The sequence below is a fragment of the Lagopus muta genome, chromosome 21, assembly GCF_023343835.1.
Source record: "Lagopus muta isolate bLagMut1 chromosome 21, bLagMut1 primary, whole genome shotgun sequence".
NCBI classification, from domain to species: domain Eukaryota; kingdom Metazoa; phylum Chordata; class Aves; order Galliformes; family Phasianidae; genus Lagopus; species Lagopus muta.
Window position 1 is genome coordinate 5,123,800 of NC_064453.1, and position 18,525 is coordinate 5,142,324.

At 42.9% G+C, this 18,525-nt stretch overlaps 2 protein-coding genes across 4 annotated transcripts in view; one reads left to right on the plus strand and one right to left on the minus strand.

Moving 5' to 3' along the window:
• PRDM2 (PR/SET domain 2) overlaps positions 1 to 12,654 on the minus strand; it is a 62,529-nt gene extending 49,875 nt beyond the window's left edge. For both annotated transcript variants that reach the window (XM_048968070.1, XM_048968071.1), the window contains exons 1-2: positions 12,540 to 12,654; positions 5,946 to 6,019 (exon numbers count right to left, since the gene is read on the minus strand). In XM_048968070.1, coding sequence (XP_048824027.1) covers positions 5,946 to 5,954 — 9 coding nt within the window. In that variant the 5' untranslated portion in view covers positions 5,955 to 6,019; positions 12,540 to 12,654. The remainder of the gene's footprint in view (positions 1 to 5,945; positions 6,020 to 12,539) is intronic.
• A 13-nt stretch (positions 12,655 to 12,667) lies between these two features.
• The window catches only part of LRRC38 (leucine rich repeat containing 38), a 175,152-nt gene continuing 169,294 nt past the window's right edge, over positions 12,668 to 18,525 (plus strand). The window contains exons 1-3 of one of the 2 annotated variants that reach the window (XR_007380875.1): positions 12,668 to 12,917; positions 14,830 to 14,880; positions 15,352 to 15,409. The gene's annotated coding sequence lies outside the window, so the exon portion shown is untranslated. The remainder of the gene's footprint in view (positions 12,918 to 14,829; positions 14,881 to 15,351; positions 15,410 to 18,525) is intronic. The other variant, XR_007380876.1, reaches the window with a different exon arrangement.

Below are 18,525 nucleotides of genomic sequence, written 5' to 3' on the forward strand. Positions count from 1 at the left end.
TCTTTGTTTCCTCTTTTCAATGATGGCTTTCAGGTATTCTTGCTAAAACCCATCTCAAAAAAACACAACAATCTAAAATAGCTTCTGGTGTTGCCTTCTTTGAGTGTGTATCTCTTGGGAGAAAGACCCAACAGAAATTCACGAAGAAAACAATACAATACAGTACAAATACAATACAAATACAAAACAATTCAGAACAAAAAGTTCTGAAAAATGTGTGTTGTTCACACAAATGAAAAGTGATTTTTTCACCTGTAGAAGCTAGGATACAGCAGTAAACAAACCACTCCAATGTACGTACCAGAATGGGAATTTGGGATACACCATCTTCTCTGCCACAAGCACAAACATACCCTGTGCTGCCCAGCCCTGGATAACAGGGGACAGAGAGGAGCTCCCCTGCTCACCCTGAGTCCAGTAACACATACATACCCCTCTGGTAGCACAGCTAACACTGAAGCTTGCCTTGTAATGCACTTCCCAGAGCTACTGTTGGGTTGTTGTTCTCCTCCTGCTGCTCTGTTTACAGCCTACAAGCAAGCCATTTCACTCCAGAGATCAACCTCAAAGTGCCTGCATGCCAACCTTACTGCTCTGCTTTGAAGAGAATGATAGGTTGTAAATAGTGTCATAAAAGTTATTTCTGTGTTCTGTTCTTAATTAAACCAACCGTTCAGAACCCTTAGCCTGTAATTAATACGAACTGTTTTAAGGTGTTCAAATAGCTGGAGATGCAATAGAAAGCTAATAAGTGATTTATGGATGTTAAGTGATTAGCTTCATCATGTCCATTTTAAGGGATCTACAGGAGTCAACAGGCCGCTTGTAATTATATTCATACTATTACTCACATAATGTAAAATAGCAAGCATTACTCACAGCTCTCACAAGACAACCAGCTCTTTAGTTAACAAGACACCTACTCCTGATGGAACAACCAGCATTGCAAAAGCCACGAGCACATACAGCCTCCCAGAAATGCATCCACACTATGAAAGAATGGTGCTTGGCACAAACGATGTATAAGCGTATGCTGAACTTCATGCTACAGCCCTAAAACAGTATCTGCCCCTGACACTGAACTGTGACCACTCTGGGCACTCACAAATACTGGTGAAGAAGGCAATAGCTCCTCTAACATGAAGGATGTTATATTTCAGTTCTGAAGAAACTTCAGGTGGTGTTAAATAACAACAACAACAAAAATCAGGCACTGCCACAGCTGTCCAAGTAAACTCCAACTTACCAGACATGACTCTTGCTTTTACTTGCAGCCATAAAGCAGAGATATAATAGCAGTCTTCATGCACTGAGCTGAGTGTTCATCTATAACTCCCAGCATTTTCCACTGAGCACTTAGGAGGCATTATGGAAATACATTTTTAATGTATCTCTATAGGCTACCACAGCTGAGTTTTTAATCTTTCAAAGAAAATAAAGCTTCTCCAGCCTCTTCTACTTCATATCCACACTTCAAGAGTGCTCAGTATGGCAACTATTCTCTTCTATATTTACGACTTGCTGAGTTAAGTTACAAGAATGTCTTCTGTCAGCTTTCTGCAACAGCGAGAAAAATGATAAAACTGGAGTCTAGCAATGTTATTCTATTGCTGCCTTGGTAAGCCCTAACAGCTGCACAGAGACATCCTAGAGAGCTATTTGTAGGGGAGAAAGACCCCGAAATTGGAAACTGTGGAAGGAACAGGATGCCAGAAATCCCTTCCCATCCACTAGAGTGAGGGGACAGGGGAAAAAAATCCTCACTCTTCAGTTATAATAGCTGAAAGTCTATTCACAGCAGAACTGCTTTATTTCCTTTTATTCTGCTCTTCCAATAGTCAGCAAGGAAAAACACAGATGAAAGAAGTTCGAGTCGGACATCTGTTAGCCTTGAACTGATAGGAGAGTCCACATCTGAGCGAGTTTCTTTTCTGTCTGCTCCTCTCTGCATCTCAAAGAGGCCCAGACACCCGCCCAGTATCCCCTCCCCACTTCATTAAGGGAACACCATGCTCAGTTCCCTTCACAGCAGTTTGTAACAAATTACATATAGAATCATAGAATGGCCTGGGTTGAAAAGGAGCACAATGCTCATCTGGTTCCAATCCCCTGCTGTGTGCAGGTCATCAACCAGCAGCCCAGGCTGCCCAGAGCCACATCCAGCCTGGCCTTGAATGCCTGCAGGGATGGGGCATAGATGAGAGGACAGCAGACACGGAACAAGACAGCTATGAGAACAATGCACTGGAAGCTTTAAGCTGACAAAACCTTTTTTTAAGCAACCACAGCTAAAGGAGCAGTCAAACAAGCCTACAACACAATCTGATCAACCAAAACTTTATAAAACAGACAAGTGAGATCAAAGTGCACAGCACTGGATCACATCCTACGACGTATCAGACATTTCCTAATAGTCATACCTCTTTTCAGCCATCAACATCCCATTTCAGAAATCTATTTGCAAGGAAAAGCATAGAATCAGAACTTTATTTAACATCTTCCTACAGAAACAAAAGCTCAGCAGCTGAACACAGCACTCTGACCCATTCCACACCAGTTATATCCACGGATTTTGCACATACCATAAAATTAGGCCCAGGATGTAACAAGACATTTCACATCTCAAACATACTGTACAATATATAGTTATTAATGTAAAATAAACAATTTAGTTCAGTCAAATCAGCACATTCTAATTTCATTTACAATTTAAACGCAGCTTCTTAAGCCACCTTCCAGATCAAAACCCAAAGGAAGACCTACCTACCAAAGGAAGAAACAGTCTGATTTCAATTGCTTTTCCACCAACATTTAACAATCAGATTCAAATTGGTTTTCTTTCCTATGAAGAGAAGTTCACCTCTTGGTATGATTACATACATGCACACGTTCTACAGCCAGCACTGCATTAAACTGAAGACCTACTATGGAGTTTTTCAATCACGCCAGCAATTCTGTTGCAATTCTGTTGAGTAGGTGTGCACTAGAAGCTTGTTTCCCCATTAAATGAATACCTCTGAAGTTCACCAAACACGTTACACTGTCAGCACTCAAACCAGAAAGGGTGAAGTGACCTAAGAACAATGCAAAGATGGTTGGAGGGCTTAAAGGTGCCTTAACTGAAGCTTTCCTATCCTGTTTGCATCCAGTTCAGAGTCCAGGCATTGGATAGTGCCTTTCAGCACACCTCTGTAATTTTTATGTAACTTTCAATAGGAACAGTACCTGCAACAAGATGCTTACAGGTGATCAGTTGGAACAAAAAGTGAAAGAAAAAAGAAATAATGCTGAATGATGTGAAGATTGGCAAACAGTTTGATGGAAACAGGAATAAGAGGAATGAAGAGAAGATGCCATTCATAGAATCATAGAATGGCCTGGGTTGCAAAGGAGCACAATGCTCACCCAGTTCCAACCCCCTGCTGTGTGCAGGTCACCAACCAACAGCCCAGGCTGCCCAGAGCCACATCCAGCCTGGCCTTGAATGCCTGCAGGGATGGGGCATCCACAGCCTCCTTGGGCAGCCTGTTCCAGTGCCTCATCACCCTCTGGGGGAAAAACCTCCTATCTCTAACCTAAACCTCCCCTCTGTCAGTTTAAAACCATTGCCCCTTGTCCTTGAGTGTCCCTTGCCAATGAAGTGACAGAGGCAAGGCAAAGGAGACAGAAGGGAGTTGTGAAAGGGAAACAGAAACCAAGAGCTAGCACAGGGCAGGCACAAGCAGGAGTCTCCTATCAAAAACCCTATTGAACTCACCCCAGTTTTACTGCACGTGCTTGAAGACTGAAGATGTATTAGAATATTTGAATTAATCCATTTAAAAACTCAGAAGGCACTTTAGCACAAGTGCAGGTGTAATTTATCTTATGCCTACATTAATTTTGCAATAACTTCCCACTCAGCGTTCCATGCGACTTTCTCCCTGCTTTATCTTAACTCAGGCTGGGATGCAGTAAAAGCTACTGATCAAAACCCCATGCTTGCTTGGTGGGTTTTGTTTGTTTGTTTTTAATAAATTATTCAGAGCATTCTGATGCACTTTACACATAAAAGGAAAAATCTGTTTTAAAAAGAGATAGAGACTGCATGTCATCTATCCTGAGATGCAATCTTCCTTGAAAGGCAAAAATATTAACTCAAATAAGAGGTGTATTATTGTTTTATTTTATTTTTTTAAAATCCTTTGTAACCTTACTGGAAGGAGACCAGAACAGTTCATGAAAAGGATTTTTTTCATTTCAACAAAAGGAGCAGTCCTTTCATATAAGCAAAATTAACAATAGCTGATTAGTTTCAGGGTCACTGAAGTCACACCAAAAGCAAAGATAAGCAGAACAAAAGAAGTGAGAGCAGAACACCTGAAAGATGTTTGGCATCAAAGACATGCCTCATACAGACCTGGCACTACAACCTGTCAACAGTGAATGAAATTACAAGGGCACTGCAAGAAAAAACACCACGGGTTTGATGCTAAGTACACACTCAGTATGAATGGTAATTGAACAATAAAAAGCCTTATGAGCTCTGTACACTTTGGAAACTAAAGGCAAAAGGCAGAGAAGCCAAGGACTCAAAGCTGTTGTAACTCTCCCCAGAGGCAGGGTGATCTCTGTATTGAATTGTAAGGTAATAAACGTCACAGCGCTGCACCAATGGTGTTATCAACCCAGGTACGAAGGACGAAGACTTCATTTTATACAGGGCAGAAATGTTGTTCAGTCCTAGAAAGGGAGCAGCGTTGGTGGAATGAGGAAACCAAACGGGAAGGAAACAGCTAGTGATAGCACAGATTAACACCGAAATCTTTGGGAGCAAGTAATGAAGCAGAAGGACTATTGCTCGAGCAGAACAATAAGCTGTTGGCTTCATGCCACAGCACCTTCAAAATAAACCTTACAGGGGGAAAAAAAAAATCAAGTCTCAAAAGAAGGAAATGATGAAGCAATAGTTATCCTCGCTACCCCACACAAGACCACTCAACTTCCACAGGGTGCACACAGAAACGTTCTTTGCATGATATATAATGCATATTTGTGCACATATATAATACATGTACATATATAATACATAATAAATGTACTCTCTAAATCCATGACAATACTGACAGAGTTCCTATTTTGCTTTTTGTTTTCTTAATGTTTCTCCTCCCCTCCCTCCCCCCCACTTAAAATCAGAGCAATTGGAAACATCCTACCATATAATTCCTCACTTAAGTAATTGTATTTACACTCCTATAACTTCAGTGGTGGAATATACTTCAGCAGTGCTAATTGTGCCAATAATGATCAATTAAGGGTTTAAAAGCAAAAAAAGTAATTCATTAGGAACAGCACTGAAAAAAGCACACAAAGCATTTTGCATCACTGTGTACTGTGGTTGTTCCTGGCTAACAAGAAGCTTCTGTTCACAGTCATCTTTTTAGCAAATTGAAGACTGGCATTCCTTCATGGTAATACCCCATAGTCACACTCCCATGCCAAGGGGACTTGGTAAGACAATCCAAACAGAGAAGCACTTACGAGGATAATTTAAGGTAATATTTCCTCTGTCCATAGCAAATACACTATCTGTATTTTTTCTGCTTGGACAGACAGATAAAAAAAATAATCAGTGTCAAGTGTGCCTGGTTTCATTTAAAACAACACTCTCCAGGGCATCCAGGACATTCTGGCATCCACGTAGTAGAGGATGCACCCCAAAATAAATGCCCTTTTCCAACCTTTTCACTTGATTCAAGATGGTTGATTCAACTGGTTCCAGAGCAGTGTGAATCGTCCCAATCAACCAATTTCTATGGCAGAAGCTGCTCACTGCATGTTTGAAATGATGCAGTGGTCTAAAAGGTGAAAAACTGAAGTCTTTCATTTCTTTTTTGACTTTCCATGTTAACACTGAGCTGTTCTATTAACCAAGTACTTTGATAAAGTCCTCCATGGAAACTCACCTGATTCATTCTGAATTCCAGTTGCGTTCTGAGAAGACACACACGACACAGGAACTCCTCTGATTACATGAGCCCTACAAAGAGAAACAGACAATTGTAAGGCCTACCTGCCAGTTTACATTGAACTGAAAGTACACAGAGCTGAAGCTGCTCTTCCTAAAGGGCTGTTCACAATGCAGCACACTGCTTTACACAAGATCTGCTCCAAGCTATTGGTCAGTTATTGTAGCTCAGAATAATGTCACATCTAAGAGTTTAGTATAGTAACTTGCCTTTTATTTTTTTAAATACATGGAGGAAATAACACAGCAAGTGACATTAGACACCATCCTGTTGCCAGTAGTTGAACTTCTCGGAGGCTGACTGGTACTTACCCACAAAGCATTTCATTTAAATGCTGTTATTTCTTCCCAACTATTTATTGTTTTCCACATAACAATCACTAAATGATTTTACTAACTGATAGTTTCTATACAAAGCATTTCATTTAAAATCTGTTACTATTTCCAGCCACTCCTGGGATGTCAAATCCAACCACGGCAACAACATCACTTTCTCTCCAAGCTCTCCTGCAGTTGTTTCCAACACATCTCCCACATGCCATGTTCGCCCCACAGCCTTGACAGCTTAACTCGTTTTCCCTCCTGACAAATGTGATTTCTGCTTCTGCTCTGGACAAATGGTTTCTGAAAGGCGGTCAGCAGGCTGCTGTCACCTGCTGGAACTGCCTGCACACGTGGAGGTGCAGATTTAAGGAAAAGCAAAGCTGGAGTCGTGCACACTTCTGCACTGGGATGATGCAGGAACAGGAAAATGCAGAGCTCTTTCATTCTGTGCTCACTTGGGTGATGTCTGCTTCATGGCAATTTGTAAATCAAGTATTCTGGATGGTATTTCCTAGTGAGAATAATACCTGATTCTTGGGAAGAAATATTTGCTTTTTCTATATTTGGCTAGGATGTTAAAGGCTTTATTCACATAAAGACCTCAAAAGCAAGAACATTTTATTCATTTCAGAGCACTGAACTACAGCTGAAGGATGAGAACACATCTGTGGCACCTGCTGCCTGCTCATCCCTTGCCTCATGTGATCTGCAAGGGCCCCCCCACCTCTAATGGTTCTGTGATTAACAGCTCAGCAATCTTCTACCAGACCCACCACCTATCATGGCTCTGGAAATCAACTTAGAAAGCCTGCTTTAAGAAGTGCCCAGGCATTACGGTGCACTCAGTGAGAGTCATCTTCAAGTACGTCCGTCATTTTCAACACTGAATGAACTAGGAAGGCATTTAACTCATAATTCTAGCAACACAAATACAACAAGGCAGAATTAAAGTGGTGTTTACAGAAGCAAACATTCAACATCACTACTCATCCACTACATGCAGTGGTTGGTGACCCTGCACACAGCAGGGTGTTGGAACTAGATGATCGTTGTGGTCCTTTTCAACCCAGGCCATTCTGTGATTTTATGTATATTATTATTCAACTTCCATAGAACTGGCTGTATCCAAACCTCTCACTGAGCCTTCATACAAAGTGACCAACCTCACAGAATGATGTACTTAAAGCTCAGCTCCAAAACAGGCTGTACCCTGTACTTTAAGCTACAAGTTACCAGAGGAATCAGTTCATCAGAAAGTATAAGATGAGAAATGAAGCTGTGGTAATCAAAAAGCTGCAATAACTACTAATAAAAGTACCAACTTAAAGCACTCGTTTCACCTTGAGACTGGATTCCTGCTGCTCTGATAGGTAGTTTTTAAGTTGCAGAGCTCACATCACTTATCTGAAAACATTTCCCCATTTTCTTTCCTTTTTAACAACGAAGAAAATTGTGTAGAAAGGCTGACTGCACTAACAAAAAGAAAACAACTTCAGCCTACATACACCTTACGGAGTCACTGGTTTAACCTCTAGCTGCGTAAAAATGACCTAAGAATAGAAAACAAAGCATTCGTAACACAGAGTTTCATTTTTAACTTCCAGTTCCACAACAACGTGGACGTAGGACCCAAACCACACAAACACAACACCCAGCAATCGGAATTTTTAAATTAATTTCCAGAAAACCAGGGCATATTTATTTCAAACCACCACCCACGGAGTATCCCATGAGCACAGCAGGCTCACAAGGTACTGAAGCAACAGAGAAACAAATCAGAAAAGTCAGATCTATTGCGTGGTGTCATCCTAATCTCTGAGAAATTCATTTAGAAAGGCTCCTTAGAAAGTCTTCCTTGGAATTAACGTTGCTAATTTTGTATAAAATTAGTTACTTTTATGTGTGTTATGGATTGGTTGGGTCAGCATTTCCAGTAAGTGCTTCCATTGGCTGTGCTGACCCATCCTCCTCCTGCTTCTCCAAGGCGCAGTTATCATCTCTAGATGATGATTCTCTCACTTTGAGAAGGAATATTGCTTCCATTTCAGAGGAAGGAAAAATAAACAGGCGTGAGAGCATCAGTCCTGTTTTGGAAGCTGAAAATGGGACACGCATTACGTCTCTGTCCAGGTAAAAACACATCAATTACAAAGCTGGAACAAAACCTGAAAGCCTTTTCTCCCAACCAGGCTCCAGGCTGGGAAACTGCAGGATGGTAGAAATGATCTTTTCCTTTGCTTTAGCTTTTAATTATAGCAGAGGAGTGATCATTATTTTTTTAAAACATCTGGGTGCTTACCTTGTTGCACTCCAATCCTACAATAACATTCTACATACATTTGCAGCATGTTAGGTTAAGGAAAGCTTCCACAAAAAAAAAAAAAAGCATGTTAACACTGAAAGATTAATAGGTACAAACTTGACAGAACCAACAGTGCTATCTATGGGCACTGGGCTGCAATGAAGCTTTCAGTTACTGTAGAGTGCCACATGAAAATGGAGAAAAGTGGGCATAAAATGATGAAAGCAGTAATATCTGTTGCCTCTTGCCTGATAAAAATAAAAGTTTTGCTTAGTGCTTGGTAAACAAATAAGCTGTAGGTATTAAGAGAGTTTATTCAGTAACCATGCCAAGAAATTAACACAGAGATGAACCCCACGCAATTCACCTTCACATATATTTTTCTAAAAAAAACCAAACACAACACTTCATCCTCATGAAACAGCAACTAATCAAAAGAAGCAACAGAAAATGCCAAGTGCCTGATAACTGCTAGTACAAAGAAATACTGCTCCAGTTTCAGACATAAGTACACCTCCTCATTCTGTTTGCAAAGGCAGTACATTCAAATGACAATTTTATCAGACAAGTGCATTGCAGACTCACAAGCACACGAAACAACCTGTTCCAGTCATTTCACAATGCAGGGCTGCCTCCCACTTCTGTCTGCAAGCATCTTTTATACAGAGGCAAAAAAAACCCAAAACACAACAACATTTTTCAGCTAGGAATACATTCTGAGAAAACACAGCACTGGTAAAGAAAAGCATTTCGTTTTGGGGACGATGTTACATAGCAGGGTCACATCTGCCCCAGCATGTGCCAACAAATTCAACACAAAATGCACTGCAGTGCTTTAAAAATGCTGTGACACTTGCCAGGACTACGCATAGTTCAAAGATTCCTCCAAATAATCTGAATTAAGTCAAAATAAACATAGCCAAGATGAAGAGCGCTGCACTGAATGACTGGTATCTTTTCTATACTGTGTTCACATGGGAATATGGCCATGTGTGAAGAATTAGTGAACAAGAGAGATTTTGTGAGGGCAAGTATTACACAGTATGGGAAATAGAATGATTTACAGGAGTAAAAGATTGGGCTGAATTACAGAACTCTAACAATGGAACAGTAAATCAAAAGGGGATGGCACAAAGCATAATCAATTCTTTGAGACGTGGAGTTGCTAACTATAAAGATCAAAGACTCAGGAGGAAATACAAGGAACAAGGTATCCCAGTGTGGATATTCAACATGCATCAGCTTGTGACCTCGGGCTGTTTGTAAATCTCTGACAAAAACAAAATAACCCATAAAATTAGCAGTCTCCAATCTGCACACGTAAGCAAGTGGCTCATGATGAAAAAGGCACCACGCTGTTGCTGCAAGGCATAGCCTACATTTCCATCCTCTCTCCCAGCTGAGACTCTTACTTGCACACACGGCACGAGCACCAACCAGCGGCTGTAGACTGGTGACAGGCAAATACATTACTACAAGTGTTACCTCTAAATCACCCTGAACTTGTTTTAAGAGACTGACTTCTAGTGCAGGACAGTATTTAGAACTCCTTTTTACATATTATCATATTTGTCACCCCACAGTGATTGTTTGCCCTTTATTCCACATAAGCAGGGCTCCACTAGAAACAAAACTTGATCTCTTTCTTATGTTCTGAGGCATGGGGTGGACAGGCTCCCAGCAACCCTGGGAGGACAATACTGAGCTGAACTATGTGTCTGAAGACAGGTACATAGAGATAGGACAATGAGGAATGGCTTCAAACTAACACAGGGGAGACTTAGACTAATGTCAGAGGGAAGTGAGGCCCTGGCACTGCTACCCAGAGAGCTGTGGATGCCCCACAGGTGATCAAGGCCACCTATGGGGCCCTGGGCCATCTGAGCTGGCACCTGATTTAGTGGGCAGTAACCCTGCCCTTGGCAGAGGGGTTGGAACTGGATGATTTTTGAAGTCCCTTCCAACCCAAGTCATTCTATGAGAAAACCAAGCAGCACCACACAGCTCATTTAACAATCCCTATACGCTGAAAGATCTTTTGGTTCTTATAGGTCTCCACTGATCAGCTTCGTCTCAAGTATTGTATCAGGAAGGCCAGCAGCCCCACCACCACTGGGAGATGCCCGTTGTTGAGTACTGAAATGTAAAGTAAGGAAAATGCCTTTTGTCACCGAGTGCTCAGATAAGAGGTACAAGAACATCACCATCCTCTCAATCTTCAAGTGTTACAAATGGTTCAAAGTATTCTTTACTACTTCAAAATGGATCTTTGGCAGCTTCATAGGAACTTAAAACCATTAAAAGCTCCACAGAAGACCGTAGCTGCAAACTCATGCTCACCAGCAGGGCTCCACCTTCTCCTGTGGCATCAAATGATGTCTCAAAGATGCTGTCCGACCTGTCACCCCTGTCACAGTATCACTGCACTACAGCACAGAAACCCCCGGGTTGGGTGAAATAGAATCATAGAATCATTAAAGTTGGAAAAGACCACTAAGATCTTAGAGTCATAGTAAATGGCCTGGGTTGAAAAGCACCACGGTGCTCATCCAGTTCCAACCCCCTGCTGTGTGCAGGTCACCAACCAGCAGCCCAGGCTGCCCAGAGCCACATCCAGCCTGGCCTTGAATGCCTGCAGGGATGGGGCATCCACAGCCTCCTTGGGCAGCCTGTTCCAGTGCCTCACCACCCTCTGGGTGAAAAACTTCCCAACTGTCCACCTCCCACCAGCATCGCACACTAAACCAAGTCCAAGTACTACATCTTCAGTGACCCCAACATACCCCAGAGCAGCCTGTTCCAGTGCCCAACCACTCCTTTGGAGAATTTTTTCCTAATATCCAACCTGAACACCTCCTGAAGCAACTCGAGGCCATCACCTCTTGTCTATCAGCAGATAGAGCAGAGGCTGAGCCCACCTCACCACAACCTCCCTTCTGGTCCCTATAGAGAGCTAGGAGTTCTCTGAGCCACTTCTCCAGATTGACCCATCAGATCAGCATCACTCAGTGCAGCACGGAGCTTCAGAACCCTCACTGCTCCATTCCCTTTTCTGCACACACTTCAGGGCCTCCATGCCTGTATTGCAGTGAGGAACCCAACACTGCCCACAGCACAGAGGGATGATCACCTCCTGCTGGCTGCACTGCTGCTGATATAAGCCAGGATGTTTGTAGGGACTCTGAAATGGTAGATAACAGCAGGACAAGGGGAAATGGTTTGAAGTTGAGGCAGGGAACACTGAGGTTGGATGTCAGGGGGAAGTTCTTTACAGAGAGTGGTGAGGTGCTGGAACAGCTGCCCAGGGAGGCTGTGGATGCCCCGTCCATCCCTGGAGGTGTTCAAGGCCAGGCAGGATGGGGCCTTGGGCAGCCTGGCCTGGTATTAAATGTGGCCCTGCAGGTGGCAGGGGACTTGGAGATTCATCATCCTTGAGGTCCCTTCAACCCAGGCTATTCTATGATTCTGTGATGCTGATGGTCTTTTGGCCACCCGCACACACTGCTGGCTCCCCCCCGATCCTTTCCCTCAGTGCAGCCTTCCAGCCCTGTAGCAACGCATGGACTTGCGGTGACTGCAGCCCAGGAATGGGCACTCGTTGCCGTAGACCTCAGCCCGCCCACGACCCTCAGTCAAAACATCCCACCTGCAGGCACAGAACCCGCTGTCACCTGCAAACTTCCTGAAGGAGCCCTCGGCCCCTCACCCACACCGTCAACCCCGGCACTGAACATCACGACCCGCACTGCCGACCCGCCCGGCCGCACCCCCCGCTCTCCACAGCCCCACAACCCGGGCCCCTTCCCCGCCGCACCCCCGGCTCCGCACCGCTGGCTCTGCCCACCGCCTCCACAGCCCGGCCCGCCCTCCGGCACAGCAGCGCCCGCGGGGCCGCCTCCCTCTCACCTGCGAGGCTACCGCCGCCTCCTCGTTGTCCTCCTCTTTCTCCTCTATCCGCGGCCCGGCTCAAAAAGGCGCGGAACGGCCTCAGCTCCGGTACCGTCCGGACGCCATTTTGTCTCCAGCCTCGGAAGTGACGTTGGGGGGAGGCCAGCGGGCAGTGCCCCCCGTAGCGGGACCCCCTCCGGAGCGGGGCCGCCCCCGCTGCCCACCGGCTCCCCGCTTCGTCCCCATGTTTACCAGAGAGCGCCTCGGCTCGTCCCGTCTGCCGCAGCCTGCCGTCCTCCTCACCGCGGCCTCCGGCATCCGCCCTCATCCCCAGACAATGAGCTGTGGAGGAGAGCGGGTTCTCTTGCCCTATTGTGGGGTTTTCTGTCCTTTGTGGTAAGAGTTTGCTATTTATTGTGTGGAAATAAAAAAAAAAAAAAAAGAAAAAAGAAAAGAGCGAGGAATGAGGAATTCTAGCAGCAGGATGGAGTCATTAAGCTAATGTAGGAGATTGAATATAGGGATTACTTTGTGTTCCATTGATTATTTCGATGTCGCGCTCGTTGCACGAGTCCATCAAGGAGAAATGTTAATGATGTGGATGCGCAGAGAAGCTGTGGTGCCACGGCAGCAGGGAGCTTCCTCCACGAGCAGACAAGATCCCTGCTGAGCCTTTCTTGTCAAGCTGGTGCTTTCTGACAGCCTGCTGAGGGAGCAAGGATGGTCGGTCTGCAGAACAGGAGCTGCAGGGCAGACATCATCGCTCCGTACAACTCCTGAAGCAAGGCTGTGATGAGGCAGGGTTGGCCTCTGCTCCTGGCTGGCAGCGACAGGAGGAGAGGCAATGGCCTCAAGGTGCAGGTTGGATTGTAGGAATGATTTCTTGTCAGAAAGAGCGGTGATGTGCTGGCACAGCTGCTCAGAGAGCTGGTGAAGACACTGTCCTTGGAGGTGTTCAGTGTGGAGATGTGGCACTGAGGGATGTGGGCACGGTGGGGGTGGGTTGTGGTTGGACTTGGGGATCTTGGATGTCTTTTCCAACTTTGATGATCCTATGAGTGTAACCCACTGCGTTTCCAACAAGGATAGCTGCAAAAATGAGCTTTCAAGTGCAAGGAGGATGTTGACTGCAAAGTCAGAGTTTTAATGCCTCTGTTGTAGTGTGCAAATCCATCAACAGGCAGCAGGCTGGAAGTAACAGGGTGCAGTGATCTTCCTTCACGCACTACCCATAGTACACACCTTTCTAACTCCACAAATACTGAGGATAAGTTTTTTCAAAACTATCATCAATAACTTTAATACAAATCAAGCTGTTCTTAAGATCCTACAGTCATAGAATGGTTTGAGTTGGAAGGGACTCTCGGGGCCATCAGGTCCAATTGCATTGCAGTGATCAGGGACACCCACAGCTCCATCAGTGCTCAGAGCCCCTCCAGCCTGACCTTGGGTGTCTGCACCACTTCTCTGGGCAGCCTGTGCAGTGCCTCAGTGCCCCTAGTGTAAAAAACTTCTTCCTTACATTAAATAAACAAAACAAAAACAAAAACAAAAAAACACAAAACACTTAACCAATTTACAATACTAGAAAAAGTTCCAAGAAGAACCCAAGCTCCAAGAATCCCATTTAGAAAATAAAGTGGTTTGTCATTTTCTTAGGTCTTTTTAACTTCTTTTTCTGTATTCTAGAAACACTGAGACTGTAAACGGGGCAGCGCAGTTACCAGCAAGCCAACCCATACACTTATAGCACTGGCTACAAAACACTCCTATCTTTATCATTTTCATAGAGTTTATTTAATTTGTTTTGAATTTCTAATTCATTACTCACGTAGTTACACTTTTTTAAGCTGAAAGAAGCAAAGCTTTTCTGTTGAATACTGACATTACTTCTCTAGGCAAGGAAAAGGGTTTGCTTGGCTTTCTCTAGTAATAGGGTAAGAATACGGTATAGCTAAGATAGGTCTGTTTTATGTTTGGCTTAGTTGGAGATTTTATGAAGCTTTTTATTTCAGTGTATGTTATTATTTAATGCTTATTCTTGAGCAGCGTTCTAATGGATTGTCTGTAAAACTGTCAGTTGTTTCTACTCAAAACTGGTGTTTTACTTCTCATTGCCTGGCAGTGTAATGCTGGAACAGCCTGGAATTTGTTATAGAATTGAGGGATGGCTTGGGTTGGAAGGGAGCTCAAAGATCATCTACGTCCAATTATAGATGTATAATTCTTTATTAAAGCCCCTTAATTCAATGTTATTTTTAGTGCTTCTTGTTTATTAACTGTTTGTTTGTTGTGCTCTGTGTTGTAGATGAAGAAAGAACTCTTGAAAAGCTGAAGCTCTAAACCGCACAGAAACAAGGTAATATTATTCTAGCTGCTTACTTCTTGAGCTTGTAACTGCAGCTGATTAAAGGTCATACCTTTGTGGTAACAAAATCAGTTGGGTTTTTTTAAGCTTCTTAATATTCTTAGAAGTTTTATGTTGCTATTTACCTTAAAATAAAGAGTTGGAATAATAAGAGAAGCTAAAAGTACCTTAGGTCTGTTAAAAACTTAAATGATCACTGTTATGGGTAAGTTTAAAAAAAAAAAAAAGCCTTATCAGCTGAAGAGCTCCACTAATTATGCTAAGACATGATAGGCTTGATGACTGATTTGCATTATTTAATTTATTAACTAAGAGATTCTTGCTTACAGTTATTTTAAGGAAAGATGAGTTTGCTTTTGTAAGACAAGATCCACAGAGTAGAAAACAATTCCTTTTGGCTGCTGGAGATTCACAACTCCATATCTGTTTGAATTACACATTCCCTTTCTTCCCAAAATTCAGGGGGACAGAAGAAATATGAAGAAATGAAGAAGCGTGGAAGGAATGTGAGAAGAAAAAGGTAAAGCATTTCTGTCCTCTAGAGTTCTATTAGAGCATTCCAAAACGTTGTACTGAGCCTGTGTGAATTTGTTAAAAACGTATTACTGGAAAATAAAAAGAATGATAGGTGTAGAATTGAAACCCTTCAAAGCAGAGAGGTTGGAGCTCTCTCACACTAAGGTAGCACTCTACTGGGGGAAAACAAATAGTTGTAAAGCTGTCTGCTCAGTTCTGACTTACTGGAATTCGGAGATCAGGGAAGCTAGATCTGGGATTTGGGCTGAGGTCTTCATTGATTCACATTGAAAATGAGGTTTTAAGTTGCATGATGGTTTAAAGGCTTAAGAGATGGTCTTTGCTGAATGCTTTTCTTTTCCTTAATTGCATATTCTGAGTGTTGATTTTGAGTCATTTATTTTCAACCTTGGTGTTGAAGGAGGTAAGCTGGACTTCATTAGCTCCTTCAGTCAGTAAAAAAGATGTGTTGAGGACTGAGCTGACAAAAAGTTGTTTTTGTCCAAGTGCTGCTTGGGCAAATCTGAGACCTCAGCTGGCTGAGCAGAGCCAAGTCACTTTCTGGTCAACTGAGAAAAGGCACGGGGGGTCCTGTGCCAATATGTGAAAGGAGACAGCAGCTTCTGGAGGGCCAGTATGAACCTTGGTTAGTCACACTTCCATACACTGACTGGGGGAAACTCTTAAACCTGCTTTTCTAATGCAAGAATGCATCTGTGTTGTGTTCAGGAATAACTGTGTGTCCAGTAATGCTTTTGAGGCATTTTTTCCATGGCTGTATCTTGGTGTTCTCTTCAAAATAAATAACTGAAGGCATCTTTAAGCTTTCTCATGGATCTGAACTGTTAAAATAATCAATAGATGTGACCAATAGTAGTTTTTCCTTCAGACTGTGACTGAAAAAGAAATCTGGTGCCTCATTCAGTGCCTCATTTGGTGCCTGTTGCAATCTGGCATTTGCATCTCAGTAATGAATAAGTAACAAATGCGTATGACAGAAACCAAGCCAGCCATGGGGCTCACTGGGCTTAGTATGAGAATGTGAGTGGTGAATGCCAGTTATGTGGCTGTGACAGTAGGTTCTCAGGTACTGCACTGGTGAAATTAGAACTTGTTCAGTGCAGAATAGAACAAATCAACACATGAAGGATGCAAATAAGTCATGTTGCAAATATAACAGCGGCTGTTTCAAATGCTTGAGGTGTCTATGAGGGCATCCTCAGATAATAACTGTGTGATAGCAAATCTCCTGCAAATGCAGACTTTGCTTTTGAAACTGCTTGAAGTATTTTAGCCTTGATTATTGAGCTCTAATAATAACACCAATCTCTTTAGCTGTCACAAGAACTCTCAACCAAACAAAAGTAGGCTTGAAGACTTGCAGAAACTTGATACATAATGTATGATTTGTCAGCTCAGTATTGCATGTCTTGAACTACAGGGATTCCAGTTGTTTTCCTTTGGGGCCTCACTGGTAGTTTCTCAGGCTGTATTTTTGGCATATCCTATCACTGTTCCTCTAAGCAGCTGTGCTTTGCTCAAGTGTGAATAGGCTCTTGCTGTTATTCAACTAACTGTCACTCAGCTAGGTTCTGTATATTTACGCCTGCATTCTTTGACCAAAATACCTCTGAACTTTATAGTATATTCTGAAAGATTCTAAGATGGTGACACCCAAAATCCCATAGCCAAGTGTGCTTTCTCCTGTATTCTTGTTGATTATTAAAGTTCCAAATCACACTTTACTGTACTAGTGTGATGCACTGAATATATAGTTTCTAACTGTAAAGTATGGAGCAGAAATCTGTAGCAAAACAGTATTAATCTGTAGCAAAAGCTAAAATATTACTGGTTGGAAGTCATTACACATTAGAAATTCACATTTATAAATATTTCAGCAGCTGGCTCTTGATGTAGCAGTCTTCCATGTATAAATCCTGTGGCTCTCAAGCTGCTTGTTTAAATTATGAATGTCTCTACAGAGCTTACTGCATCATACCTCTGTGAATGATAAATGCTTCAGTAACTTAATCAGATCTTGTTTTCAAGGTATCCAAAACCAGTGAGATTAAAAGATAGGCAGCATTAAGGAGGTAGGTTCTTTTTATGGTGAAAAGAGCTCAGTCTATCAGCCTTTAATTCTATAACTCCATCAATTTCTTGTGGTATTCTTCACCCATTGGGGCACATCAGTGGCTCTGCACTGCTATTATTTTCCAGACCTCATCCAACCTCAGGGAGCAGGAGCAGCCTGGCTGTCCTGTTGTGTCATGGTCAGTGCTGGTGTTGGTTCCTTGTGCCCTGTTCACTGCCATGCAGGCTGCTCAGTTTGCTGTGTTTGGAGGTTTTGATTGTTGTTGTTGATGCGGTCGCTTCTCCTTGAAACTTAGGTCTGGCTACCAGTGTACAAGAAAGTTATCTTTATTTTCACCTTACTTTGAGAATATATTCCACCTGGTGGTGTTCTGGAGCACCTGCACTTCCATTTACGTTTTGTGGTGATCAGAGAAGCCTACAAATCTCAAGCCATCTGAAGTATGGAACATTTAGTTTTTGTATTCTTAACATAGCAGTATTGCTATTCTGTGTAAATTATACCAATAGTAACACAGAGATAAAGATAAAATCCAATTGAATTTAGAGTATCAGCTGACATTTTATGGTATCCATTGCAAACTAGATTCATATTTTTTGCAGCGGTCTCTGTAAACTAATTCCTATGCTGTAGGATTGGGTCCAGAAAATGTATGATCGTGAGTTTCAGAGCTGAATTAATCACTGAGCTATTTCTTGGTTCAGTAAGTTTATGCTGAGAGAGAATGCTGTGATGCTCCGTGGAAGAGAAAGCACAACAGTAGTATTTAGCTTTTGTTCTGGCTAAGTACCGCTTGTGAGTGGGAGGCTGGCTCTGAGGATGAAGTAGCTCTAAGTGTGGCAAAAGTGCTTGGCTGTTGCTCATAGCACTTCTAACTTCTAGCAGCTGGATCGACCCTGAAAGTGCTTTTCGGATGGTGTAGGCGTGCTCAGTGAAACTCATGTGGAACTTCTTTTGTTTTGAAAGTATTTGAAAGGTGAGGAAAAAGTTCGGATAGGAGGCTGCATGCAATCTGAAGCTTTTTG